Consider the following 17,142-nt stretch of genomic DNA (forward strand, 5'->3'; position numbering starts at 1 on the left):
TGGTGGGGAGAATCAACACGCTGGTATGAAATTGATCCTTTTAAAAGGGGATGGTGATGAGGAGTAGAGGAAAATAAAAATTTATTGTGGCTCACTCTGTGCGTGGCACTGGGCTGAAGACTCTACTTGCATTACCTCATTTGTTCCTTATAACCACACTATGTGATAGACCATATAGTTATCCTCATTTCACAGGTGAGAGAGCTGAGACTCAGACACCCAGAGGAACCTTCCCAAGCCCACACAGTTAGTTTGGTGGTTGTCAATGCTGGCTCCCTCACAGTCCTTCCATCCTAGGTGACTAATCTAAGCCAGTTAATGTACAGTACTTTCCTGGTGACAATATACCAGGAATGGGAGTGTGTCCTACGCTAGGGTGAAAGAAAGGACTTTTATTCCATGGCTGGGTTTTCTGCCTCTCCTACTTAGGGGAACCAGCCTTAGAAGAAAGCTGATGCTAAATCCAAGAGGAAGCTGATGTTAAAATTGGCACAGTGGTAGAGCTGTCAGATAAAATATAGGATGCCCAGTTCAGTTTGAACTTCAAGTGAACAATGAATCATGCTTTAGCATAAGTAACCCCAAATATTGCATGAGGCCTATTTTTATACCAAAAAAGTATTAACTGTCTATCTGAAATTCAAATTGAGCTGGGCATCCTGTATTTGTATCTGCATTTGCTAAGAGTGGCCAAGTGGAGAGAATGAGGACATGACGGCCGTGCAGCATCTGAAGCCCACACGAGCTCTAAACCTCAGGGTCGCATCTGTAAGGTCAATTACTTCACTGCTTATGGAAGGGTTAGAACTTCTGTCACTGGCTCCCCAGTGTAACCTGTACCAGGAAGCAAGTCGGTGGTTCCGACCCAGGCAGGAAGGGTGCAGAGCCCAGGCTCTTACCACCATCTAAACTGTAAAGGGACAGAAACTGAACGCCATATTAAAAGCTACATAGCCAGTGTTTAGGACATTGAACTTGATTTCTTAGAGCTGTAAGAATGCAGCTTGACAGACTTTCTGGAATTCATCAGATTCTCCTCAGTCAATGTAAATTTTTTATTATACAGTCATGGAATGTGAATTCACTTACACTGTAAAACTCCTTCATGAATACTAACAAACCCTAAAATCACAGCAAAGATCGACTGATCATAGCCATCAAAAGCCCCAAGACAAAAAAGCATCTAACAATTCTAAATTAAGTATCCCAGTTTTTAGACATTAATGATAAATTTCCATATAATTTTTTTAGAAAAAAATCAGTTAGTGCCATAGAAAAATTTGATTTTAGATCAAAGCTGAAGCATTGCAAAAATAATAAAAATAGGAAGGGTGTTATGGGAGTGAGCAGAATTGAATGAATTAATGAGTAATCAAAGGACTGAATTGCTATTTAAAAGTAAATATCCTGTGTGTGTGTGCTGTATGTGTGCATGTGCTTTGAGCATACCATTTACTCAACATCAAAAATCTCAAGGTAACGAACCTAAGGAGATTATATGTTATGCCAGGTGTATGATCAATGAACAGAAACCAGAGGTTGTTAGCCATTACAGGTATGAAAACACCAGTCAGTTCCTATGTCCTCCTTAGCATCTACCAGTTTTCAAGTCCCGCGCCAGTGCAGTCTTCCCCGTAACATGGAACATGTAACATTAACATCATCATTACGCAAGCTGCCTTCAAGTCCACAAATGGCTATAATTCAGGGCATGTCAGTATAGAACAATTCTGAAGTTCATCAAAGTTCTAACAAAAATAACTTTGGTTGGGGGGGAAAGAAATATATATATATATATATATGGAGAGAGAGAGAGAGAGAGCACAGGTGGATTAAAATAAATTTGCTTTAAAAAATCCCTGGATATGATGTTATGAAAATGTTAACTGTCTCTAAATATATATATATATATATATATTATTTTAAATTTAACAAAACTCCAATCAAAAATGCCAAGTTTTGTTTGTTTGTTTTCTTTGTTTTGGTGAGATCAGAGGAGGATGTGATAAAATGTTGTAAGTTTTACCTGGAAAAAGTAACAAATAAGAAATATGTGAATAAAAAGAGCCAAAGGAAGGAAATGAGTCCAAACAGATGTTAAAAGTCTTATAAAGCAAAGCCAGTGAGAATGTGGTCCAACACACAATTACACAGGAAGCTCAATGGGACAGAACAGAAAGTGCAGACACAGATCCACATATATATAAGGATTTGTTCAATGACAGAAGTGGGCATCCAAAATTTATGAGAAAGAGAATGGAGTCATCAATAAACAGCATTGGCTATCATTTAGGAAGAAAGAAAATGGCTTGTGAGTTTTGCTGGTAAGATGGCTTTTAAAAGCCTTAAGTAGTAGAAGCTAAACAGCGAAACAGGATCCATCCATGGAACAGTAAGCCGAAGTGCTGGAGCCACGATCCCACAGCACAGGGGGTCCCAGCAGGACCTCCGATAAGAGAGGGAAGCAGTGAGCCGGGGTGCCTTTTCCACCCTGTGGGCCTCCCCTGGGTCTCCTTCACCCCACCCCTAACACCTCTCTGCAGTGAGTATTTCTCCACCACCCACTCATCTCAGCAATTCCAGAGAATTAAAGTAAATTCTCTATGCATTCCAGGATCCCCTGAGCCCCCCAGTCATTGTAAGGCACCCATAGGAACAATCTGAGAGTGATCAAAGGTCACAAATAAGCCTTACCTGTTTCCTCTTCTCAGGGGGAAGTGACGGGTCTCCATCCTAAAAAGAAAGAAAGGTTACATTTTACTTAAAAAAAAAAAATGTGCTTGGATTCCAGGAATCGAACTCAACTATGAACTAAATTCAGACCCTCCCCACTCCTGCCCCTGCAACCAATGATGAGATGAACCAAACTGAAATATTCTCTTTAAAAAATTAACTATAAACTGAACCAGAGTTATTTTGGGAAAACCTTTAGGGAACAAGTTCCAAACTGGACAAAACCTATATATTTTTCTAAGACTACGTGAACCAAATAAATAATTTTAATGGATTTATCAAAATTATTTTTGAGTATAACTGAAGCTGAAATAAAATACCCTTTGGTTGGAATTGAATTTCTCTTTTAAATAGTTAGACCCAAAGGCAAACACATACACACACACACACACACACACACACACACACTTGAGTTTTTTCTGTGGGAAGAACAATTTGGAGAGCTGGGATAGGATATACTAAAAATAAAAGAAAATTAAATGAGAAAGTCCAGCCCTATCAGAATTTTTGTCTTAAAAAGATTTAATTCCTCTCCCTTTTGTGCCATCTGGGAATACAAATATTTCAGGTGACTGAGAAGATGCTCAGTAACAGGTACTCATCTATCTGATGCTCTCCATGTATAAGTCAACACGATTTTAACCTGAGGAACCTTCAGTGATCCTAGCACAGATGGTTAAATGTTAGCAACAGTGTCAGCACTTAAAAAAGAGATTGCATCAGTGAGAACAAAAGAGGAAGGCAAAAATAGCACTACAGGGTTGGTATACTCCATTTTGGTATAATTTGCATCCTTAAAAAATCATGTCATATGAAAACCTAGAGAAAATCTAAATGCCCAGAATAAGGGAAAGGTTAAAAGAAGTATGGAAATATTACTAGGCAACTGTTTTTAAACGTGAATTAAATTCATATATATGGCCTGGAGAGATGTCCAAAATAAAGTACTGAGTGAAAGAGCAAGTTTTAGAACACTTATACAATGCTGTAGAACAGAACTCTCTGCAAGGATGGAAATGTCCTATATCTAACTGTCCAATGTAATAGCTACCATGCAAATATTCTCTATCAACACAATCCAAGGCAGTAACTGTCAGCCACTTATGGTGATTAAGTGCATGAAATATGGTGAGACCGGAAAACTGCATTTTCAATTCTACTTGCTTCTAATTAATTTAAAAGGAAATTCAAATAAGCACAAGCAGTTAGTGGCTTCTGTATTAGACAGTGCAGATTTTTAATATGAAACCTCTTTGCTAAAAACTCCATGTAAGTAAATTAGTAAGAAACAGGCACACAGAAACACGTGTGTATGTGCACATTTCCAAGCTGCCAGAGCAAGCAGTCTGCAAGCACATACGGATCCACCAGCAGGATGGAGGAGGGACCACTTGCACTTCTTAATTTTTCCACTTTGGAACTGTTTACATTCAACCCTGTTTTGAAGAAACAGCATGTTAAAATCCCCTCTTTCTGTTTTAATGAGGAAATGAGAATGTCACAGTGATGCAAAACATACGATGAGCTCTCGGTATTTCTTCTTCAGGGACTGGTGGCGTTCTCGAAGCTGATTGGCCATGAGTTTGTACTGGTCTCTTTCCTGCTGGCATGTGTCCAGCTCCTTGGAAAGGATCAGCAGGGCTTCCTTTTTACTCTCCAGCTTCCTTTTACACACCAGGTACTGCAAAACAAACACATCCCACGGACTGGTCAGAAACGTCAACAGGCCTCCAATTAACACACACTGTGTTTAACACCCCCTGCAGGATTGACTTTGTTTTGTTATGTTGCCTTTTTCATAGTATCTGACCGCAGTCCCCTCATGACAGAACCCAAACCTTGGACATTCCTGAACTTTGGCAAACTAGGACAGATAAAATAGTTTAACTGACAAATAGTAAAACAGCAGAATACTTTTTAACAATTACATAGATAGATAGGTAGCTGGGTCCTAATTTTGTTGTAAAAAGATCTATATATCCAAATAAGATAATGTAAAATTTTATTAAAATTTTGTGGAATGATATACACAGAAAAATATTCAATAAAATTTTTATAAAAATATTATTAACTTTTGACAGTGGAATTACCTGCATGTATTTTTAAAATTTTTATCTTGACTCTTTTCTGTGTTCTCTAAAATAAACCCATATGGCTTCTGTGATGAACAAAATACAAGAAGTGTTATTAAAATAATTTAATTGAACTATAAATCATTCCAATAGATTACACTTTCCCTAACAACCCGGCAGACACATTCTTCCTTGAGAATTTTGGTTCACTAACTCGGCCAAAATACGCACAGCTTCTGTGATTCCAGAGTAGACACCCACTAACAAGAGACCAATTTTGTGAGCCAAGTATTTTAGCCACACTTTGAACTACCCCATAACAGGTGGGTGTACCTAGCTGGAACACTTCCTCAGAGTTATGGGGTGTTTTTGTCCCTCCTTCTCCATATTCCCCCACCGGGAACCACCCTCATCTGACCATTACCCACCACATGGGCCAGGGTGAGTCCGACTGGGACTCTTTCACTTTTATTGGATATATTGCACCGTCTGGTGTTATTCACATATGTGAAATGTGGCACTAAATAAATACCTTTTGAATTTGCCCCGTAAAAGACCAAATTCAGAGCATTCATGAAAACAATTTATAGTTTCATTATACACTCTGACATGAGCACTTTGTCATCGTGGACGCTCACACAAAGCAGGGAGAATCAGACCCCCTGCGCCATTGAGTCAATGCCCTTTTATGGACAAAAAGCATTACTCATATATAGTGCCTGCTTGGAACTGACTTTGTTAAGTTCAATTTCAAATAAATGAAAGGAGAAAAAGAGTTTTGTGCATTAGCACAATTTTTTTTTTCCTTAAAAAAAAAAGTAATTGCTTGGCTTCAAAAACAAAGGGGGAAGAAAAGCCATTCTGAGACGGATTTGAGTTCTAAGAAGGGACACTTCCCCCTTGGATGAATCTTATTCCAGGCAGTAATGAGGTTGGAATCCTGCCTTTAAACGTCCTGGATTTTAAGACTTTGACATCGTCTTCGTGGAGGCGAAACCATTCTGTCGCCACCATGATTTCTCAGGAGTAAAATCCCCAAGCAAATATCAGAGGATAGTGGCTCAGAAACATAAACTGCAATGTCCTAAGGGAGGTATTGAGATTTCACAGGAAAAAAGTACCATTTACACACAATTGAACAGATTTGCCCTCGTGCCTTCAGTTTTTTGCCTGTTACCAGCAGCCTTGGTTGTCGGGAGTCTTAGTATTGGGGACACAGAGGCAGCCACCTTTGTTCCTTCCATTTATCAGATCCAAATCTGAGGCCCCAGAGATACTGAGTGTCTTCCAACTTTGGGAAGAAAAATCCCAGACATGTGGAGACACCGTTAAGGCGCAGTAGGCAGCATCAGCTGTCACACCCAGTCTACTGAAAGGAAACAGGTAAGGGCCACCAGCTCTCGGCAAAGTGGAAATTCAAGTTCCCTGACCTTGAACTGCAATCTGTTAGGATCCAGGAGAAAAGCAGTTTCCCTCCCATGGCATGGTCCAAAAGGGACCTTTGGAAGCTGCGAAGGGCAGTAATAGGACTCCCTTCCCTTTGGTCTAAGATACTTGGCAGAAAACAGGCCAAGTGGCCTGTGCTAAGACCTCAGGGATTTGAGGAGCAGGATGACTGCAGTTCGGCTCCTCTCTGGGTGTGGAAAACAGGATGATCATAACTCCAGCCAAGGGCAAATTAGCAAATGCAAATATAGACAATGAAGCACACCAACCAAAGCTGCTCTTTCTTCTGCTTAGTATGATCTAGAACAGTGAATTTCACGAATTTTATTGCATGTCATTTTTTTTTTTTTAATCAGAAAAACAAACCTTAGGCTTGAGCTTAATTTCTAAAACTACTCAAAGCGGCACTGCCCTGGCCAAGGGTGGGATGCCTGCCCTGCAGTCCCTCAGCTTGGCTTGGCGCCATCCACAAGGGACCCTGGAAAGCATTGCCCTACATCACCCTGGGAGGCTGGTGAAAGTGCAGGTTCCTGGACCCAGCTCAGCCTCAACCAGCAGACATTTTCTTCCTTCAGGATTCTGGTCCACTGAATCGGAGTCACTGGTGGCTGGCTCAGGAATCTGCTTGGTTGATTCTTCCTCCACCTACACTTTGAAAAGACAGGTTCTGGAGGCCTCCAGTTTCATGGTGTCTCAAAAGTTAAAACTGTCAGGAATGTTAGGTAGAAAGATAGACAGAAGCAGCTGGGGAAGGGGAAGATAAAGTTCAAAGAAAAAACTGCCCAAACTCCGCCCAGGTAGGGGTCCCATGTGGAGACAACAAAGGCTTTGCAGAGAGACAACTTCCTTGCCTGCAGGGACCAGGCCAAACCAGTCCCAGCCAGATCCCAACATGGGCACAAGCAGACAGAATTAAGAACTGCCCAAACCACACGTCATCATGGGAAAGGACATGTGTGCTGAGAGGGATGTCTACATAGATGCCCTGTCAATCAAATAACCCCACCTTGTCAGCCAAAGAGGTGCCTTCTAACCAGAAAGCAATATAAAGGTCTCCCGCCTAACGGATCAGCACCTTTGTCTATGTTGACTCTGGTAGTCAAAATAAAATAAAACTTTTCTTATTAAAAAAAATAAAATAAAACTTCTGCTCTGCTTCACTACTGTCTCTCTGCCTTCCAATTCTTTGTTATGGCAGGGACAAGAACTGAAGAGAACAAATACAAGCCAGTAACAGAACCAATTATGATAGTCTGCAGGGACAGAGAGGCCAGTGGCAGCCCACAAGTTCATGGGCAAGTCTCAGAACCATTCCGGGGGTGTCTGTGCCACTTCTGTAGCACAGAGGGGTCCTAAACAAGTATAAGCATGGAAAATATTTTACTCCATCTGGTCAAAAATCCTATATATGCAGCCTTATTAAAATAACAGTAGGAAACTCAAAGAGGTATGTGGGGGGAGGCAGTTGAGGAATTGGATGGAATTTCTCATTCATTCTACAATGGTGAGAGTTCAGTCTCTGTGATGGCAGCTGTTCGAATGTCCCATTTCTTATCCCCTGGAAGCAAACAAAAAAAAAAAACTGGAAGGAAAGAAAAAGGTCCCACAGATCTTCCTTGTTGGCAGCTTGGAACAACCTAGAAAAGACCAAAATAGAAGAGAAAGCTAAATGAGCCAAGTTTCTGTGCTTGGGATGTTTTGGCTCCTACAGGGGGGTGAATGAGCATAGATGATGGAGCAGGTGGGCAGCAGAAATCACCAGGCAGAGCCAGGGTGCCTCCATCCAGATACAGAACTAGCGATGGGCTCGTGAACTGCTGGGACCCTGGGAAAGCCACAGGACACAAGGAACAAAGCAAACACACACTGCCTGGGTTCTCTGGTGCCCTGCAACATGAACTCATGATTTTACCACCACCAGCCAATAGCTTTGGAAGTGAAGGGTGCCAGGAAACACAATGGGGGTGAGCTGCTCCAGTCCAGCAGCTATGACTCCCTTAAGCACCCAGAAATTGCTTCCTCTGCCTTGTGTAGGACAGAACCAGCTCAATGATTTCCAAAGATCATCTACAACAATGGCAATTCCAGAGTCTGCAGAGCCAGAGCTTCAGGACAGCCACCTAATTGGAAAGGGTGCTGAGGCTGAAGCTCTGTTTGCAATAGCAATTTACGATGGAGTGAGACAAGGCTAATTGTCTATGTAATTGTCGTAAGTGCCCCTCTCCAGTATTTCCCATTCTCTTCTCCTTCCAGACACATGGTGAGACTGTCCTTCTTCATTGCTTTAGAGTAAGGCAGAGCCTTGTAACTTTCTTTATCCAATAAAATGGGACTAGAAGGGACATGAGTCACCACCAGGGTAGAAGCACTTAAGGGTCAAGATAAGAATCACCAAGCTCTCTCCTCCCCTACTCAACAATTGTGGAAGCATTTGATGCTATGGAGTGCAGAGCCAACCTAGCAGACAACTGCCCTAGAGTGTAATTTGGGTCTACAGAGAAATTTACATGATTTATTTACAGAAATAAACTTTTGTGGTGTTGAGGCTCAGAGATTTGGGAGAGGTGTTTGTTACTAAGCATAACTTAGCCCATACTGACTGATACAGTCCACATCAGAGAATTTGAGGATAGGGAGACTGGTAGAAATTATATTTTCCCTGCTCTGTGTTTCTGCTGAGGCACCACAATGATAAAGAGGATTAACATAGTCACCATTATTATCACTATTAACAATAAAAAATAGTTTTCTGACAATTGCTTTCCATGTAAGACTGCCTTCATGCCTCACAATAGCACAATGAGGTTACTATGTTATTATCATGTACATTTTCTAAATGAGAAAGTGAAGCTTAAATGAAAGAGTTTATGTAATGTGCCAAGGGATCAGCAAAGCCAGAATTTGAACCCAGATCTTTGTAAGGTCAAGCCTGAGAAACCCCAATTCCTGATAAAGTAAGCATTCTGTGCAAAAATAATCAGAATATTCATGAAGTTGGTTACTATGTGGAGTTGATATGCCCAGCAGAAGCAAGCTAAGAAAGGGAAATTTTGAAGTTGGCCACATTTTAGACCTGGGTAAAAACTTTATCACTTCATCTAACCCCTTCTAAGACTAGTGAGCCTGCTTCTTCTTTTCTCAGATGCAAGGCCTGAAGGAAAAAGGGAAAAAAAAAAAAGAATCCATAAGTATCTTTCATTTTTACCTTGTGTGAGGCAGCCAGGTGGAAGCAATAAGGTTTCCATCCCAATAAGAAATGGGATAAAACTAGAGGACCTCAGAAAAGAACAAGAAGGCCATTTTCTCAAAAGTGGCTTTGAGTTTTCTATAAGCTATAGTTGATCTCCATCATTCATTCAACAAATATTTCCTGGGTACCTTCTACATGTTACACATTGAACCAAACATTGGTCTCCTAAAGGGATAAACGGTCCTGTTGATTTAAAAAATGAAAAACATGATACCTGGAAAACAAATCTTATTTCCACAATCCCCTATGGGTTTCTCTGAAACCCCAGAAGTCTGAAAACTGAAAATGTGTTCATATGCTATTAGTGACCTCAGCTGATGTGAGGGTATTTATGGCCTTTATGCCACTGAGTGTGAATATTCATACATTTGCTGAAGATAAATCAATGTGTTTGATTACTGCCTGCCACTCTGCTGGGGCTGATACATAATATACAGTATGCTTACTGCATTTCCTTTCGGATTCCAAAAACTCTTGCATCTGAAACACAACTGGGGCCCAAGGATTTGGGATAGGGAACCTGACTTTTATTTGACAGTCACCCTTGCAAATCTCCACATAATCTCAATGACATAGCGAATCTTTTTCAAGCAGTAATTGTCCAAAACCTAAGCACTTACTAAATTCCTCACGTAGGTCAGGAAAAACTAAAAGTGTGTTACATGCAGTAAATCTGCAACCTGCCATAATGTTATGTGCCTATTCCCACAGCCTCCTACTATCTTTATTCCTTAGAATTAGCATTGAATGCTGAAACTGGAATAAACCTCATCGATAACGCAAGTGACTTGCCCAATTGCAGAGAAAAAGTTTCCTGGCTGCCAGCATATTTCTTAACAGTGTTTTCCAAATTGTGGGTTACAATACATTAGGCTGGGTAGTGAATTCAATTCAGTTGCAACCCTCATTTCTTAAAAAAAAGAAAAAGAGATACAAAGCAAAGCAGAAACCGTCAGCAGGCATCCCATGCAGTAAGTAATGTTTCATGAGACTTCATTGTAAATCTGTGTGTAAGAATAAACACACATATGTGCATATTTTTACAATTTATTATGGACAGCCATTTTAAAAGTTTGAAAATGAGTATCCTATAATAAGCCACTCTGTGCATTTATTCATTTAACGAATATTTAGTGAAAGGCACCAAGAGAGGCCAAGGTAGAACAGGGAGGGGAGTGGGTTTTGGGCACAGGGAAGAAAAGCCACACTTAAGTGATGACACTTGAAATGACTTTGGTTTCAGAGAATGAGTAGGTATAAAAGGCACCTGAATCAAGACCATTATGTAATGGAAATAATTAGTCAGTTCTTTGGGATTGAGACACAGTTCTGATGAATTAATACCTGCCTCTGCCCACGTCCCTGAGGTCATTGTCAGCTTGACATGAAAGGTGCTACAATTTGGCTTTGTAAACTTTTCCAAAACTGAAGATATTCTTTTTACAGCATTTAAAGCTAACTATGTACTTTCATAGACACTCTCTCATTTGATAGTCAATACTACATGACGAGTGAGAACAAAAACTGTTTTTGCCATTTTATCTTTACAAAGATAGCTGAGACTATCTTTCCCAGAGTCACATAACTGACAGATGTCAGCTCAAACTAGGGCTCAGCTACAGATTTCAGACTCTTTTTTGGTCTTCTATAATGGCACAAAATAAGTTCTTAGAAGTTGCACATTTGACCTCTCTTGGGTCAAACCATATTTTGAACAAGACACTCTTAGGGATAAGTGTGTGACTGAAAGCAATGCTTTTTAATCCACAGTATTTTGAGGCAGCCCTCGTGGGCCTTTTCTACCATATTCCATGCAGGATGGCTGAGGAGCAGAAGCCACCTACAGGTCTTCTCTGTAATCAGCCAACTCCAGTTCGCAGGAGCTCTGGCTAGTGGGGTGATGGATGACCAGCAGTCTACCACACTGGGGTCTTCGCCAGCTGGACCGCAAGCACAGAATACTTGTTTTTCAGAGAGCACTTGCACACAGAGTTGTGCAAGTAGTGACTTACACAAAAATGTCCTCGTCTTTTTACTGACTCTCTTTCCCCTACCCCCACCCCATCAAGGGGATCTCACTCAGTGCAGTGGCACTCACTGTCATCTCGGGGCTGACTTCCCCCAAAATGCTATCACCAGCTCAGACCACTCATCTGCACTTCTACCTGATAACCATCTGAACATCCGAGAGGCATCTTAAACTGAATCGCTGATATCCCCTCGGACCTCCTCCTCCCTCCCAAATCTTCCCTCTTGGTAAACAGCACAAACCATGTTTGGTTTTCCGTGAAAGCCTCAGAGTCATCCTTGCCTCTGCTTCTCTCTTTCCCTGCCCTCCTCTAACTCATGAGCAAATCCTGCAAGTGCTACCTTCACAAGATACATTGAATTTGAATACTTCTCACCCATTTCCACCACTATCACCCTCATTCAAACTACCATTATCTCTTGATTGGACTGTGGCCCTGGCCTCCTGCTTCTAATTCTTACTTCTATCCACAGTCTATTTTCCATGTAGTAATGAAAAAGATGCTTTTAAAATGAAAACAGATAGCAACGTATAATAGCTCAAAATCCCCCATCACCTCCCACCACATTTAAAACAAAATCCAAAGTCCTTCTACTCACTCTTGCTCAATGCTCTCAGTCCTCACTGTTCTTCTTGCTGGTCTTTGACCACATCAAGCTCACTCCAACCACAGGGCCTTTGCACTGCCATTCCCTCTGCTTGGATTGTGTGGCTTGTTCCCTGGCTCCACTCCAATCTCTGTGGTAATGTCTCCTTCTCAGGAAGTCATCCCTGTATGCCACCACCCAGACCCTTAATCCCCTTACACTCTGTTACTTTCCTTCATCACACTCATTACTTGACCTTGAGTTATACAGTTGACTTTTGAATAACACAGTGGTTAGGGGCACCAACCCTCCACACAGTCAAAATTTCTCGTGTAAGTTGTAAATCCCCCAGAATTTAACTACTAATAACATACTGTTGACTAGAAGCCTTACTGATAACATAAACAGTTAATACATATTTTGCATGTCATGTATTATATACTATATTCATACAATAAAGTAAGCTAGAGAAAAGAAATGTTTTTTCAAATTATCACAAATCTCCAAGAAATTTTCCAATATATTTATTGAAAAAATTCACATGTAAGTGGACCTGTGCAGTTCAAAGCTCTATTGTTCAGGGCTCAAATGAATATATAACTTAATAGTGGTTTATTTTGAACATCTCCCTCTCCATGGAAAAAAGGACTTTGCTTTTTCATTCCAGATCCATAGGGCTGAGAACAATGCATGGTACATAGCAGATGCTCTCTCTATATATACAAAACAAATAAGAAAACTTCAGGCATTTTTATACTACTGCTTCAACATACCCGTGACATGTGTGGTATTGACCCCATTATACAAATTCTCAAACTCACAGCCAACTCAGGCATCATGTAAGCCAGGCTCCTCATTCTACAAATGAGAAAACTAGGACTCATATGGTGACTGGCCTAAGGCTGGCTAGTAGGACCCACAGCTAAAAATCTAAGTTGAGGATTCTTCTCTTTCCAAGTTCAGCACTGTCTCCATCCAAGCCAAGATACACATTCATGGCTAGACAGACATAAATCCAATACACTTATGCTGCTTGGTGCTTTTTTTAGTAATAACTCTAATAATAAAATAGATGATAATAAGTAGCCTGATAATCATTCACTACTATTTACTAACTATAGTATGCTAAGTGCCAGAAAGAGATACAAAGCTCCCAGAACACAGGCACAAGGAGCTGGCATGCCTGGGTTCAAATCTTGGCTTTGCCACTATCTATGTTATCAACCTCTTAGCTTCTCTGTGCCTCTGTTTCCCCATCTGCCAAATGGATATAATTTTAGTACCTTCTTAGGGTTGATGTGAGAATTAGAAAAAGTGTTTGTAAAACATTTAAATAGTAAGTGATACATGCATATTAATTGTTGTTATTATTATTTTTATCATGAGGAGAGTGATCACAGCTTGGCATAGAAGGTACTGTATGAGTTAGAGGAAGATGTGAACATTTGAAATGGATCCCGAAGAACATGCAGAGGGATTCGTTCTGTTTGGGGACAGGTGAACCTGTGACATGTAGTAGAGATGGGAAAACAATACTCCTGGCAGGGAAATAGCCACAGCAAAGCACAAAGGTGAGATGCCAGAAGACTATTGTGGGAACAGTGAGTGACGTGCTGGGCTGGCTTCAATGGAAGGGGAATAAAAGCTGTGTAAGATAAAGCTAGAAAGAGAGATAGATGTTGGCCAGGTCAGAAAAGGCCTGGATGTGGTGCTGAGGAGTTCAGATTTTATTCTTCCATCAAGCAGGAGCCCCGAGGGCCTCTGAATAGGGGAGTGACCTTAGCATCCTTTAGGAAGACAGTTTCCCCCTGACATCATGCAGTGTAAATTATGTTAGACTGTGCAGCTTGGGTGACTCAGTTGCCATGCTCACAGGGGGAAGGGAAGGCAGTTGGGGTTCAGGGGCTGCTGTGCAGGTGCTCCTCTGGACCCTGAAGTTTGATCTGATCTGTCAGGTCTAGAAATAACACTTAATGTGGCTACTTTATCACCTTGTCAAACACAATACTGTTAGGAAGGGTGCTCCCCAGGCCACCAGACAAACGCATGGGCTTAGCCTCTGCTGAGGCAGCTGGTATCTGAATCACCTCAGTCACGTGGCCGCCACTATGAAAGGCTGAGCTGGGCAGGGCAACGACAGGAAAATGCCCCACTGCTGGTCTTCCTGGGCACTCGGGTGGGGCCAAGGGATCACACTCCATTCTCCTTATACTTCCATTTTCACTCCAAATGGTGTACTTCTGTGAAAGTGTAATTCTGCTTGTCAAGTTCATGTGCAGTGTAGGGACCGGGGATATCTGCACTCTTCCTTACCCCAGAAATGGAGAGCTTCGGTTTGTTTTCAGGAGAAGGGAAGGAGAAAACAAATCAGTATTTTCTGAATGTCTACTATGTGCTAGGCACTTTTGGGAATAATAATAATGAGAAGACCTTTATTTGATTTTATATGTATATATAGAGAGACATAGACATATATAATAGTAAGTGTAGCAGCCACTATTTAGGGGACATTATTACTTTCCAAATTGTGCTAAATGCTCTACTTGAAACATCATATTTAATCCATGATGGCTGCCCTATGAAATAGGTGATATGATTAGCCCCATTTTAGAGATGAGAACACTGCAGCTCAAAGAGGTCAATTTATCCTTCATCACGAAGGTAATAAGTAGCAGAACCAGACTCTTCTCTGGCATATACTAACTAGGATCCTTTGGTTGTAAGCAACAGTAACTGACACACTAGCATAGAAATGTATTGGAAGGATACTGGCATTCACAAAACTGGCAGGAGGACAAAGAAGTAGACCTAGAAACAGGTAGACTCTGGAGGCAGAACCAGGAACCACCAGGTCTCAGTGTAAACAAGATCTGGTCAGATGCTACCAATCAGGGTAGAACTGAACTCCATTGCCTCTTACGCCTCTCTGCTCAAGGGTATCTCCAAATAGCCTAAAGCACATCGTGTGCCATACTTTCACTTGGGGAGGACAAGACATCCAGGTTGTTTTCCTGCAATCTATCCCCCCAGATTATATCCAGGGGAAATACCCTTCAAATTGGGGTGCACTGAGAAACAGGAATGAATGCTTGGAAGTTTGAAAACAACAGATGCTCACATTAACCTCGGTGGGTCCAGTTTATTGAGCTTATTCCTCAACCTTGCTAAGGTTTCCTTACAGTGGTTCGTGAATAAAGGTTGTAAAAGAAACAGCAGGCATTTAATAACAATCCCTTTTATTTTAATTAACTTCTGACCCTCTATTAGCCATACACAGAAACATATAGAGTGGTGAAGTTTACACAGCTGCAAGGTGGTTCACAACCACCAACTGGAGGGTGGAAAACATCACACACCAACTATACTGGGTAATCAGCAAAACATGAATGGAATTAACTTGGTAAAAATATGCCCAGTTTTTGGCATGCATACTAGATGTCACAAGATATTTTTATTATCCTCTCAAAAATAGATTCCTTTTGAATTACATTTCAATTATATTTTTAAAGCATAACTCATTTGTTGATGTTAATTCATGCTCACATGCAAACACCATGAAGGTAGACTGGCGCTTCTCATCTTAAGATTCCAAACCTACAGTTTTCACTACTGAGTGGCTTTTATCTACTCACTTACTGTTATCTGCAATAAAGTAAATCATAATTGCTACAAGGGACATCATAATAATTAAATGACTATCAGTCATCCTACATTACTATGTGGATGGCTTTACAACCAGATAACTGCTCAGAGAGATGAAGGGAGCTTGGGTGAGGGAGGGATCTCTCTGCCAAGGGACCCTCTTGGTCAAACAATGGCTCATGGTCCTTGGTGATTTTTACTGACAGGCTCAGGCTAGCTCCCATTAGCCACTGAGAGAACACGGCTTGCTAATCGCAAGAGGCTTCTCAGCGTGATGATAAATACTTGTGGCTGAAAGGTTTACATTCAGGAATAACTTAGAAAGTTCTCAGCTGCAGACTCACTCTTTCCTTAGAGGTATTGCCTCCCCTGGTCTTCCTCTACTTTCTAATCTGTTACCGCCTTCTTCCTGCCCTACCCTCCTTTCCCCATCCCTTCCCCATTCAATGAGCAGTTCTGGGTAAACAGTGTTCAACAACCAACAAAACATCTCCAATTTCAAGTAAGCCACTCCCTCCATCCCTGGAACCCCTACTGTGCCTTGCCCAGTGATCTCTGGCCAGGACCAAACATGACAGCCTCCTCTTGTCTCTCCATCTGCCTAGTCTAGGTACCAGTCCTTTTGAAAGACATAGATCAGCTCCTATCATTCATTTTTAAAATAACTCCATTAAGGAAACTGGCAAAAAAGAGCCCTGCAGGATCTGGCTGTAATCCACCCCGGGCTTTTCCTGCCCTCCATATTGCTATCAAGCCCACCTACTGCTGCTCCAGGATGGCTCTCCCTCTCCTCTTTTTCTTATCCTGCCTTGGACCCATCTTACAAGTCCCTGTCTTGGGGGGAGCTGGCTCCTGGTGGCTGTGTGTCACTCTGGGCACACATTGATTAGAGCACCACAGCCACCTGCCCACCTGTCTGCCTCCCCAGAGACTAAGGTCCCGTTGCAGCCAGGATCCAGCTCATTCACTTTTGTATCTCCAGAGCCAAGCACAGCTCCTGACCAAGACTAAGTGCTCAGTAAGCATTTGAGAAATAAATGAATTTCAATTCCCATTCAGCAGAAAAAATATATATATATAATAAATGTATATATTATATTTGTAATATATATTGTTTGTAAAATAGTCATCAATTTACTATTATTAAGCCTAGCTCTCAAAATCCCATTTTGGCATCACATTTAGAAAGTTAAGTTCAGTTGCACAAACTTGATGTGTATGGGGAGGTCACAGGCAAGCACCCACAAACTTATCCAAATGGCATTTGTATGCAACCTTATCCTTATCACTTAAAATGAGCACTTTCCTACATCACATGGACATACAGTCCCTTCACTGCTTTCATTCTTTGAAGTCTTGCAGACCACTCTAGTCAGACAGACA

At 41.3% G+C, this 17,142-nt stretch overlaps 1 protein-coding gene across 5 annotated transcripts in view; it reads right to left on the minus strand.

Annotated features, from left to right (window-relative positions):
• Window positions 1-17,142, minus strand: part of CCDC149 (coiled-coil domain containing 149) — a 100,224-nt gene that overhangs the window by 56,517 nt on the left and 26,565 nt on the right. For 4 of the 5 annotated variants that reach the window (XM_036920995.2, XM_036920996.2, XM_036920994.2 and 1 more), the window contains 2 exons: window positions 4,253-4,414; window positions 2,695-2,733 (listed from right to left, as the gene is read on the minus strand). In XM_036920995.2, coding sequence (XP_036776890.1) covers window positions 2,695-2,733; window positions 4,253-4,414 — 201 coding nt within the window. Of the gene's footprint in view, window positions 1-2,694; window positions 2,734-4,252; window positions 4,415-4,823; window positions 4,892-17,142 lie in introns of all 5 variants that reach the window. The other variant, XM_036920999.2, reaches the window with a different exon arrangement.

Source organism: Manis pentadactyla, chromosome 5, assembly GCF_030020395.1.
Source record: "Manis pentadactyla isolate mManPen7 chromosome 5, mManPen7.hap1, whole genome shotgun sequence".
Classification (NCBI taxonomy): domain Eukaryota; kingdom Metazoa; phylum Chordata; class Mammalia; order Pholidota; family Manidae; genus Manis; species Manis pentadactyla.